Genomic DNA, 12,268 nt, shown 5'->3' with positions numbered 1-12,268 from the left:
TGTACCATTGGGGTTCCACCTGATTGAGGCAGTCGTCATTTCTGCAGTTACAAGAATAGGTTCTCCGTCAAGCTCATGCCTCATTAGCTGGGAAAAAGAAGTTATTTTTGTAAGAAAAATCAGCATGCAGGTTACCTGAATTTTACCACTTTCAAGTGCTATTGCAAGTGTTGGAGGATAAGTGTCATCTAGACCTTCAAACCCACCATACCAATGTAAACCAACAATATCTGAATCCACTTCAAATCGTAATGCAAGATTGGAAACAAAGCTGCCATGGCAGTCATATAACAAGCATTTTCCCTGAGAATATTAAAGCAGAAATTGTCAGGCTGTTGATGATTGTTAGTACTAACCTCTTTAGTACATAAAAGCACAAGCCTACCATCTGGTGACCACTCGACAAGCACAAGCCGGTGATTAAGCTCCTTTCCCCAAATTCTATTTCCATCCACATTTCCCAACACTGCATGGCCATCTTCATATATAAAACAAATTTTACGGCCGTCAGAAGACCATCTCATGTCACGAACAACGCTTGTGCTGCGGTTGTTAATCATTTCCTCAAACCACATTCCCTGTAAGTACACACCTACTAAAAGTGATCACCTTTCTAAAACAGTTGACACCTTATGAAGTATCCAAACGATGATGAGTCCATTCTCATCACTTGACGTCAGCTTTCGGTAGTTTTGATTCCAGTTAACTACTAGGATGGAACCCCGGTGCCCTTCAAGCGTCTGGTTCATGGAAAGGTTCGATTGCGTGGTGAAAAACCCATCGTCCTTCACTCCGGATGCATCTTGGAGCTTGAGAACCTGTCAGAGTAAAGAGCCTAGCATCCCAAGCAAACTCCCAGAAACCCACCTTGACAATGCCATGATCAGTCCCGCAGGCCAGCCATCCCTGTTGCGTGTTCCAAGACAGGCTCCTGAGCTGCAAACCGTGTGGAATGCTGATCTTCTTGCTCAAATAAATATACATTTTTATGCCCTAATAGAGTGAAAAGGGTTAAAAGAACAAAGGATCTTCATTAGATAGACTTGAAATGGGATTTCGATGGATGTACCCAGTGCACTTGTCAGCAGAGGCGGAGCCTTTAAGGCTCTGAAGCTGTCCCTGCTTGTTCTCAATCGGATAGACATTGTTCTCAATCCATCTCTATGTTCGCCGTCTCCTGCGGTAGTATTTAATGAACTTTCGTGTATGATTACAGAAGGTGATGGTCATAGTTGTGATCTATTGCGCTTTGGGGCCGACTGGAAAACTTGCAAGATATCGATCTCACTTGTATTATTGCCATCGTCATTTAGAGGGCTCTTTTTCTGATTGACATGTATTAGTTAATCAACACCGTCAATCATGACAGGCCAGCGCTCAACTGTATGATTAACTATGCATGACCTGACCTGAAACACGGTTCAACATTAACTACCGAGCAAATACTATGATGGCAGACGAAGAGGGCGAGGAGGGCGAAAAGCCAGTGACTGTAAGGAGTCACTGTTTTAAGATGGATCTCAAAATTATGTTTGCAGCAATGGACCGGACCAATGATTGATTTTATTCCGCATGGCGAGGGCATAGCTACTTATCCAAACGGTGATACATACACCGGAGCATATGTACAGGGCACAAAGTCAGGACTGGGAAAATACAGATGGGCTAAGGCAGGAATGTTTGATGGTGTTTATGTGGACGATCAGAAGACTGGACCAGGCATATTGAAGTATCCTGACAATAGTATCTATGACGGTAAGGTTTACTCGTGAATGTTCTAGTATTTCTATTTAATTCATACAGGCCAATGGTTAAATGATAAAAGACATGGAACTGGAATGTACACATATCCAAATGGAGATCTTTATAAAGGAGAATGGAAGGATGGTGTAAAGCATGGCATTGGAACTTACTACTTCAAAGACAGTATGAGCCAGGTCATTAAGAAATCCTATGATCCCTTTTCCTTATTTCTTATCATTTTTGGTGCTCCTTATCAAAGACGACTCTTATTCAAATTTTTCTTTAATACAGTTCACAGGAACGTGGATGGCTGGAAGTTTAGCTAAAGGCCAGTGGGTTTATCGTGATGGAACAACATATGAAGGAGATTTTGCAGATAACAAGCCCAAAGGAGAAGGGAAGTATCTTTTTCTTGGAACTAGGAACGTCCTTCATGGGAATTGGATGGCTGGCGAATTTATATCTGGATCACTAATTTCAACATTGACTAATTGACTTATTTAGCATCAGATTGTTGCTTGTAGTAAAGAAGGGTGGCACTTCTTCAAAAGGAGAATACATAAGGAGAAAACAAGCAAGAAATTGAAAACTAGGCAGCTGTCCTCTTCACATATTTTTCACAATCTTGATTACATGAATTTCCTGCCACTTACTTTTTCGCTGTAACATTTTTGATGACTGTTTCTCCTGATGCTTGAATCCCATCCCGTTCATAAAGGTAACGTCCTTGTTTTTTCTCATTAGCTCTAGAGTATATAGCGCCCAAGGTAATCCGCAGCTCTTTTTTTTATGATGATCTAAGCTGGATACATATTGGACAGCTCGTCAGCTGGTGGAACCCATGGCAGGAATTGTCCTTCGCTTGTGCTTAATACAATTCTTAGAGCCTTTGAGAGGCTCTGCAGGTCAGTGTTTTTTCCCAGTACACTCAAAAGGGTGGCCACAAGTCCTTGGAAGCCATAAAGAAACACAGGCAATTGCTACAGCAGTTGCCCTAGGGCTATTTGAAAATAAAGATAGCTCAAACACTGGTTTTGGTCCCATATCCAAATAGGTTTCATGGCAAGAGCAGTACAACTTCCTCCATTCTTCTACGAGGAATGTTGTCGAGTGATATTTTGGAATTTTAAAGAGGCAATGGAAATTGCTAGCTCGAAAGGGATTCAGAGGACATTCAGGCATCCTTGCAAACAACATCATGGCTTGCTGCATGCTGCATAACTTGATCACATGGAATGACAGGTTCATGGAAGATTTTGACCCTGACAGATTAACCATGATGCAGGCTACCTTCCACAAAGGTCTCTTCATTCAGCTAAAGATAGCATAGCATTGAGAGACACTGTGGAAAAGTTTGTAGAGAGCTTAGAGTGACAATACTATTGTACTTTATTTACTTAAGAGTGACAAAACTAAACATTTCAGTGTTGATCCTCTGTTAATAGAGACATACCTTGTGGGATGACTCCTCAGCCATTGCTACTACGCTGTTAATGCCATTGCCTCTCAACCTTTGTACTTAAGCCATACTTTGAGGATCTAGTGAAGGAATGTTTGCAAGGTAGAACTTTATGTACTTATGCAAAGTTCAATTAAAGTATCCATTTGAGAAACTGAGTAATATCATATGTTGGGACCCAAAGGCACACTGAAGGTAGCATGGGTTAGCTAGGTCAACCAGGCCTAAGGAGCTACACCCAATGCCCCACAGGGATGTTGAATCTGTAGATGTATACTAGGGCATGGTGAGTTGAGGGTTATAAAGACACTTATATCCCATTGTCATTGGCTCTTAGCTAGAGAGGCTGATTTAAGCACACTGCTAAGTGGGGGGATGTCCCAAGAGACATGGTCAATAAGTTGTAGGATTGAAAAAAAGACATTTGATGTGGGTATTGAACTTTTTTTATGGGTGGTGGAGTTGTAAGGAATCAACTCCCTAAGGTATTCTTAAATTTTGGTATCATTTAACTCCCATCACCACTCACTTACCTGGGAACCTGTAAGGAACTAACTCCCTGAGGTGTAAGGCTAAAGGATCCCCAAAAACATGACCAAAATGATGAAAAGTTCATTGAATGAGACTGAGTCTGAGATCAAGTCCGAGTTTTAGTTCAAGACCGAGTTCGAGATTGAGTCCAAGACCGAGTTCGAGACCAAGTCTAAGATCCAAGATCGGGTCCAAGATTGAGTTCAAGACAGAGTTCGAGGTCGGGTCCAAGATTGAGTCCGAGATTGAGTTTGAGACCAAGTCCGAGGTTGAGTCCAAGATCAAGTCCGAGACTGAGTCCGAATACTAATATAGGTCATGGGGTGAAAGCCCAAAGCATGTGCTTCCAAACTGACTTAAGGTTAAGACTAGGGGCCTTAGGTGGGAATGTGCATGGAGTTAGGTGGTGCTAGAGAGGCCACCCGATGAAGTGCTCAAGAGCAACTCCCACTCCCGAAAGGGAAACTAATTACAGTGCTCCTAGCTCATGTGAACTGGTGCCCTACTTGAGTACCTTGTGGCTCATTGGTCCTCACTCCTTCCTAGGGGCTTGGGCCTTCCCTTCGGGATGGAAAAGTAAAGGTACCCATACTAAGCCATTAGGCCATAGTGTTTCTTGCCAGTGTCCTAAAGCAAGTGATACACCTAAGGCTTGGGATTTAGAGGGTCCTATAATTAAGTTTTATTGTACCAAGGGATGTTAGGAATCTGAAGTCTTGGTGTGCTTGGCTACTTATGTTTGTGGGGAGTGTAGTTGAACCTTAAATCCAGTCTAACCCAAGGAGGGGGATTGGGAGAGAATTTGGGAATTCATGGATAGATTGTTAATGCTCTATTGCTCGTGTAGTGAGTAGCTGAAACTAAGTAGGACCAAATATGAGATAGTACAATAGAAAGGAATCCTAGCAAGGGAACTTAACTAAGGCCAAGGCAGTGGTGGTCAGATAAATGAGGAAAGTTGGCAAATTGAAAAGGAAAAATTTGTGGCTTACAGAAGTGATTTCTACATTGAGCCTGCTTGATCACTGATAGTGTCCTAGCTTCTCACTGTCCATCGAAGAGCCCAACAAAGCCCTCCTTTTAGTGATTTAGGTTTTGTTGTTAGCAGCTCTTCCCTTTAGCATCCCTCCTTGGGGCAATCAGATGTTGAGGCTGTAGACTCTAGCACCTCTTCCAAGTGCAAAAGGTTGAGGCTTGGATCTCCCTCTATTGTTGCTTGGTATTTGGTGGCATTCCATCTTGGACACAGTAGTATAAAATAAAAAATAGAGAGATTTTGGAATGATTCTTTGTTGATTCTCGCAGTAGATGCTCCTGCTGATGGTAGCAAGTGCAAGGAGATTGGGTGCTCTCTCCTATGTGCTCTTCTCCTTTTGGCCGCACCTCTGATCACAGCAGCCATGGTGCTGGAAGCTGCACTCCTCTATGCCCTAAGTCGCCAATCATTTTTTCTCCTAATGCTTGGGTTCAAGTTCTAGCCTATTAGTGCGTGGTGATGATTTGGAATACAAGGACACTCATTTTTCAATGATCATAGACTCCCAGTAAGGAGGTTGACTTGGGCACACCACCAAGTGGGGGATGCCCCAAAATCATGATGCACAATTAGAGTGCTTAATGTGAAAGCTTGGTATATTTAATTTGAATGCTCTAGTGTAAGTGGGACCAAAAACATGGTAAATGAGATGGGAACACCCAATCTTAGTTGCTATGAACACTAGTTTAGGCACACCACCAAGTGTGGGGGATGCCCCTAGGGTTGTGGTTAATAGGTTAAAAGTTTGGTAGACCTAGTATCTATTGGTACATATATTCATATGTCAATGTGAGATTACTAGGTGATCCTATGGTTAAACAAAGATAAGCTCCTTATTAGGTTAAGGAATAAGTTTCCTAGTTCAAAGTGTTGATTTAAATTATTGGTAATAGTGTGACTTTATCAAAGTGATCAAATGTGAAAGACACCTACATGAAATGAATTATAATAATACAATGGTATTGTAAAGTAATGGAGACTAGGTCTGAGATCGAGGCTGACACTGAGACCAAGTTTGAGACCAAGACTGAGATTGAGTTCTCTATGGAAAGAAGCAAGAAACCTTGCAAAACTTAAGCATTTCTATTTGGGAAGATACTGCATCCTTGAGGGAAATTTTCCAGAGGGGAGAAATAAAACCCAAGGTCCATACCCCCCTAGTGACATGGCACCCAAAATGGGGGGGAAGGGGGAAACCCCGTGCCCCATAAGGTGGGCTTCCATGCTCCACCAAAAGACTAAAGCTTGTTCTTTATCTTATTGTGTGTGCCATCCATCGACAATTCAAGTGTTGCCTTGCCTCATTGCAATTGTGACAGCCCTGAGCTCACAATGCCAAACCCTAGATTGATCCAGTGCCTCATGTCATGATCTAGCGCCTTGTCATCCTAATTCTACTTCCATTTCACACTTTAAAAAACAAAATTTGCAATTCTACTTTTTCTTTATCATGGTTGATTCCACAAAAGCTTGCCAAAGCAATCAAAGTTTCTCACATATCACGTGTATTCCTTGCAACATCATTACAACTCTCCTATCTGCAGCCACAATTGAAGCTTGGTGGCATTGATCATTAGTTGCCTCCATTTTTTCTATCATTTGTATGTTGCTATCTTGAAGTTCTTGCATCATTGCTTTCCTTTGCTTATCACTTCACTTGAGGAGACCATCAAATCCTTGAGTGCATTTGTGTTTTTTCCCCATAGCTATTGGAACTTTTTTCTTGCCAACTTATACTTCTGAAATGTTCTCGTTAGCATCTCTAGAATCTTGTCTCAAATACGATGTCTTGATCTGGATCTATAGCTGTGTTTGTCTCTAGAACAAAGAGAAACAATGGAGCTCTTGTAGAGTTTTAGCAAGTCAAGAATTGGAAATTCTTTTCTCACAACTTTATCATCACTACCTCTTTCAGAAACTAGCTGTTTTGATGGAGGAACAAGTATTCCAAAGGTACAAAAAATATTATTCGTGTTTGTTTTTTGATTTCACAACTTGTTTTCCTAGAATGAACCAACTTCATTCCTATAGTAAACTCACTACTAAAGTAGGATGGTTTCCTTGATGGGATATATTTCTTGTAATTGCTAATTTGCCTCTAGTTCTTCACAAGCTCATCCTATTGTGACTTAGATTGCTTTTGTGTGCGATAAAATACCTATGAATGTAAGATGCTGAAAATGTGTCACCACTTCTCTGGTCCTTTCATTGAATTTCTACAGCTACCACCTTTTCAATCCTTCTTCTTATCCATCCTCTTTGCATACTAAAGAGCTTTGTTCTTATCAATAGACCATTTTCCTTTTTTTTTCATCATTTAAAATTGGTTCATTCTGGGAAATCAAGTTGTGAAATCAGAAAAAAAAACACGAATAATATTTCTTGTACCTCTGGAACACTTGTTGCTCCATCAAAAGAACTAATTCTTGGAGGAGGTAGTGATGATAAAGTTGTGAAAGAAGAATTTCTAATTCTCGACTTGCTAAAACTTTATGAGAGCTCCATTGTGTCTCTTTTTATTAGAGACAGATACACCTGTAGATCTAGATCAAGACGTTGTATATGAGACACAAGATCTTAGACTTTGCAGAAGTACAAGTTGGTAAGAAAAAAGTTCCAATATCTATAGGGAAAAAACACAAATGCACTCAAGGATCTGATAGTCTCCTTGAGTGAAGTGACAAGCAAAGGAAAGCAATGATGCAAGAAATTCAAGATAGCAACATATAAATAATGAAAAAAATGGAGGTAATGTAAGCTCCTGGGTTTGGACTTTCTAGGAGGTCACCCAGCCCAGTACTATTTAAACCTAAGGACGCTTAACTCAAAGTATCCCAAGACCCTTAACCGATTAGAAAAGGGGGTGCACTCTTATTCATGGGCCCTTTCCCTCTATACTTGAACCCCATGGACCGTCTCTCAAGTCGTTCTCTTTGGTTGCTTACAATCCACCACGCTTCTCTACAAATTCACGCCTTTGTGAACGGAAGTTGAGAGCCGCAGCTCTCCCGAGAGCCCCGCTCTCTTGACACCCTACCCCTTGGGTCGAGCCCAGCAGGAGCAAACTAGACCAGCCAGATGTCAATTAACATGTGGTGTGATTCCCCTAGCCAACCAACAAAGTCGGACCTGAAACCCTTCTGATACCAAATGTAAGCTCCTGGATTTGGACTTCCCAGGAGGTCACCCAACCCAGTACTATTCAAACCCAAGGACGCTTAACTCAAAGTATCCCAAGACCCTTAACCGATTGGAAAAGGGGGTGCACTCTTATTCAAGGGCCCTTTCCCTCTATACTTGAACCCCATGGACCGTCTCTCAAGTCGTTCTCTTTGGTTGCTTACAGGTAGCTAATGATTAATGCCACTAAGCTTCAATTATGGCTATAGATAGGAGAGTTGTAATGATGTTACAAAGAATGCACATGATGTGTGATGAACTTTAATTGCTTTAGCAAGCTTTTGTGGAATCAACCATGACAATTAGAACTTGAATTGTAAATTTTATTTTTTAAAGTGTTAAAATGGAATCAAGTAGAATTAGGGCAAGAGATCGTGATATAAGCTCTATTTCGTTAAAGTGGGAATTGTCATTATCCCACTTGTAAAATAAGGTTTCCAAACCTTTATATGTATATAAATATAACAAAATTCAACTGCATTGAGGCACATGCCATTTTATTTTAAACAAGGAAATGTCTACTCAATCACTTCTCCTCCCCCTGCCACTGCTTCACCTCTCTCTTCTCCTTGTCATCGTCGTCCAATTTCTTTCCATCCTTTTAATATTGGCTCAGTTGCTCCGAGTCTAGGTGGAGCCCAAGTCCCCATTCAATCTTTACTTTCCCCTTATTAATAAAACAACTTCGTAGACTTCCAATAACATGCTATAACACTTCTAGTATAATGCAAATCCTCTCAAAGAATTGTCTTTTAATATTAATACAATGGCATGGAACCCCATGCCATAATAAGTTACATTTTTAAATAAATACATGCCATCTCAGACTGTTATTTTTTGCCTCCAACGCCTATACAATAATCTTGGAATTTCATCACTCTCCACACTATCAGGATTTAAACCCAATAGTAATGCCATCTCTTCTCTAATACGTCCACGCTCATGTTCAGTGGTCGAAGAACCCATCCGGTTGAGCAGATTATGGAGATGCGGATAGTGCTTAGCTAGACAATATACATGCTATAAATGATGACTGGTGTCTGTCCGATCAAATGGCTTCTGATATACCGTTCCATGTGCCATTTGGTTGATTTCTGCAGCCACCTCCTGGACTGGCCGGTTCTCTATCACCATCGCTCCAAGCCGTTTTGCAAGGTCCCCCAGAACATACGGTTTCTTCTCCCTAGTTTCCATACTGCAAGAGATGGGGTGCACTGCATATGTGTGCGTGTTCGTTGCAGTTTTAATCGGCGAGTCATCGATGATGAGGATTTCACTTGACCTAGCAGTCCGGTTCATCACTACAGCCTCTGGTTTGACGAAGATGGGCTTGCTACCCCTCACATGGACCATAGTCAAGCAATCCTCCTGCGTTAGGAGAAAGTCAAATGGTAATATTACTCGCGTCTGATCGTGCATCATCTGTAGCAACATTAATGCATTGTGGCGCATCATGGATGTCCAAACTCCCAATTGCAAATTGAACCCGGCCCTCTGTTTTAAGTGTCGCATGGTCATTATTAGATCCCGCAGTTTCTCCCGTGTGATTAATGTGAATTTGTCTCTTTTGACCAACTTGCGACTGCAGGCTTTGGAGGGTGCAATGACATTCGAGGACGAGCCACGCTCATGGGAGAAAAGGACACCGTTCAGATCAAAAATGATACAATACCTTCGCCGTGACTCTGAAATGAAATGCGTCAGCATAAAAAATGGTACAAGTCAATTTTACCATCTACAATATTAGCGAATGGTGCTCCCGATGGTCGTTGAGAGGGTTTTGGTCGAGGAATCGTGAAGGGCGGAAATACTCTCCTCTGCAATGTGGGGTCAATCGCATCCGATGGCGTGTGGGCACATGCCATTTCAGCTGTAGACTCTGGTACAACTGGCTCAACAGTGGCATGGGGTGGTTCCGATGGCGTGTGATCACACGCCATTTCAACTGGTGCCTCCGTTGGCAAAGTGGACATGACCGAACAGGCAGCAGGGGCGGTGTAGGGAGGTTCCAACGGCGCGTAGTCAGACGATTGGGCACACGTTGAGTCCGTTGGAAATGAGGATACGACCGGCTCGGCGGCTGGGGCGGCCTCATGTGGGTCCAATGGCGCCTGGTCACCGTCAGTTGGATACGTGGACAAGATTGACTCAGTGGTATGGGCAGCATCAAGTGGAGCGTGGTCAGCTTGCTTGGCATTGATATGGATAGTAGCCTCCACCAGCTCTGATGACTCTTGCAGGCAAGTAGAGTCCACTGGCGGATCCATATGCATGTCCAAATATCTCCCTTCGATTGAGATGGTATCCTCCCGTGCTACTAAAAACAAAATCATTAGCACATTGAATCGACTATATTGTATTTACCATCAACTGCTATTGAGGAACTAGGACCGATATCACTTGGGCGCACTGCTGATTCTGAAGGATTGGACATACGTTTTGACCCTTGCTTGGCACTATCCTTCTTCGACACTAAAGGCTAGAGTTTGTATCTTAATTCAACTGAATAATCTCTACTTACCATTTGCTCTGCGACCTACATGGACAATGTTAGAAATGGTAAAAGGTTAGGAATGGATGTACTATTATTTACCTGATGGTTTGTCTTGTATGACCTTCCTCCGCTGCTCTTTGGCCACCTCAGGCTGGCCATCATCATCATCATCGTCGTCGTCATTATTGTGATCGTCACCATTGTGAGGACCATCCAAGTCCTCTTCGTCCTCCTCTTCTTCGTCCTCCTCTTCTTTGTCCTCCTCTTCGTCCTTTTGCTCTTCCTGCTCATTATCTTTCTCTGGCTCCTCATCCCCCTCCTGCATTTCTTCCATTGGCTGCTCAGGTTGGATGGCTTGTTCTTCCAGGACCATCTTGGGAAAATCATCTGGCCGAGTCTCCATCTCAAAATACAAGACATCCATAGCCTGTTTTAGTGCGTGAGCTAGGACCGTATCCTCACCCAACTGTCTTAACATGGTTTCTGCACGTTCTTGCACCCTTCGAAGACGACGAGATGAGAAAAACGTGGCCCTGACTTGAAAAGCATCCCTCATCCATTGTACCTCTCCATTGAGATTGGGGAAGGGGAGTCCGCCATAGGAATCTGAGTCAGGAGGTGGTGACTGCCTGCTTTCACTCAGCCCTTGATCTGCAATGAATGGCATGAGCACACACGCCATAACCGCGAGGCATTACCTATCATCTTTTCGTTGCCCTTCTTCCTTTTCAAATCAAACGCCTCTGATCTCGACGACTGTCCAACGTGCTTTCGCTTTTTATGACCACTGTCAGTTTGAGCTTGGCTGGTGCTTGCCTGTTTGCCTTTGAAGAAGTTTCTCCTGCAAGGAATGGCATGAGACCACACGCCATTGCAAATATAATTTGTACCTCCTTTTTTCCTATTGCTTGTCTGTTTGTCCTTCTTCGATGCGCCACCAGTGCGCTTTTCAGTCCTCGTGTCTGAATATTCACAACGATCTATAATCAAAATGGCGTGAGGCCTCACGTGACCTTACCTTGTGCAGGTTGTGAGCTCGGCCCAACATGGGTATCTTCAACAGTAGCTGTTAACGCCGTTTCAGCATCTGGGGGTGGCCACGCTCCTGCATACAGAGCTTGTGAGATAACATTTAAACTTAAAGTGTGTACTCACCAGGTTCGCAGAGAAGATACTGTTTTTCTTTGGCAACTGTAATTATATGCTCCATTGAAGTCACCTCTTCAATGGAGTTTGTCACCGCAACACACGGGACACCCTTGAGTAGTGCGGCTCGAAAGAATAGTCCGCCGCAGTTGTACTCGACAACGCATTTGCCCTTGGAGTCGGAAGCAGGTGACCCACCCGCTATTGCGTTGAAGACCCAACTGAGCATTTCCCATGCTGCACCTGGAGCTTTCTTTGGATTCAAAAGCTCCATAGCCGTCTTTAGTTCCTCAGGCACGGGTATATTGACCTCCCTCAGATCAATTCGATTGGCCTTGTCGAACGAAGCTGGGAAGTCACTCCAGTCCCACTCTGCTGCAGGACCAATAACAAGGGCAAGTGTGAAGATGCGGACATTCGTCGGTATCTTCTTCTTAGCCATTATCCCATGGATCTACCGCATCTCCTTGCCTTTCAACCGAGCCTTCACCTCGTTCAAGGCCTTCCAGAACTTGTGATAGGATTCGGAGTCGTAGATCATATAGTGGACTAAAGATTCCACCTCCGCAAGTCCCACCATTAAGTCAATGATGGAGCTGACTTCGTCTGCATGAGTGATCTCCTCGTTTGTGAAGTCCATCACACAAAAGATGTTCTTGACCTGCTCATCTCCGCGGGA

The 12,268-nt window shown here is 43.1% G+C and overlaps 1 protein-coding gene across 1 annotated transcript in view; it reads right to left on the bottom strand.

The window, feature by feature from the left end:
• The window catches only part of LOC9633228 (WD repeat-containing protein 35), a 4,846-nt gene extending 3,862 nt beyond the window's left edge, over window positions 1-984 (bottom strand). Inside the window, 5 exon segments of the mRNA XM_024675505.1 lie at window positions 20-87; window positions 136-303; window positions 357-578; window positions 630-818; window positions 868-984. Coding sequence (XP_024531273.1) covers window positions 20-87; window positions 136-303; window positions 357-578; window positions 630-818; window positions 868-984 — 764 coding nt within the window.
• Window positions 985-12,268: the final 11,284 nt, after the last annotated feature.

Source organism: Selaginella moellendorffii, unplaced genomic scaffold, assembly GCF_000143415.4.
Source record: "Selaginella moellendorffii unplaced genomic scaffold, v1.0 SELMOscaffold_15, whole genome shotgun sequence".
Lineage (NCBI taxonomy): Eukaryota > Viridiplantae > Streptophyta > Lycopodiopsida > Selaginellales > Selaginellaceae > Selaginella > Selaginella moellendorffii.
Note: the sequence above shows the minus strand (reverse complement) of the source record. Positions and strands in the feature narration are given on the sequence as shown.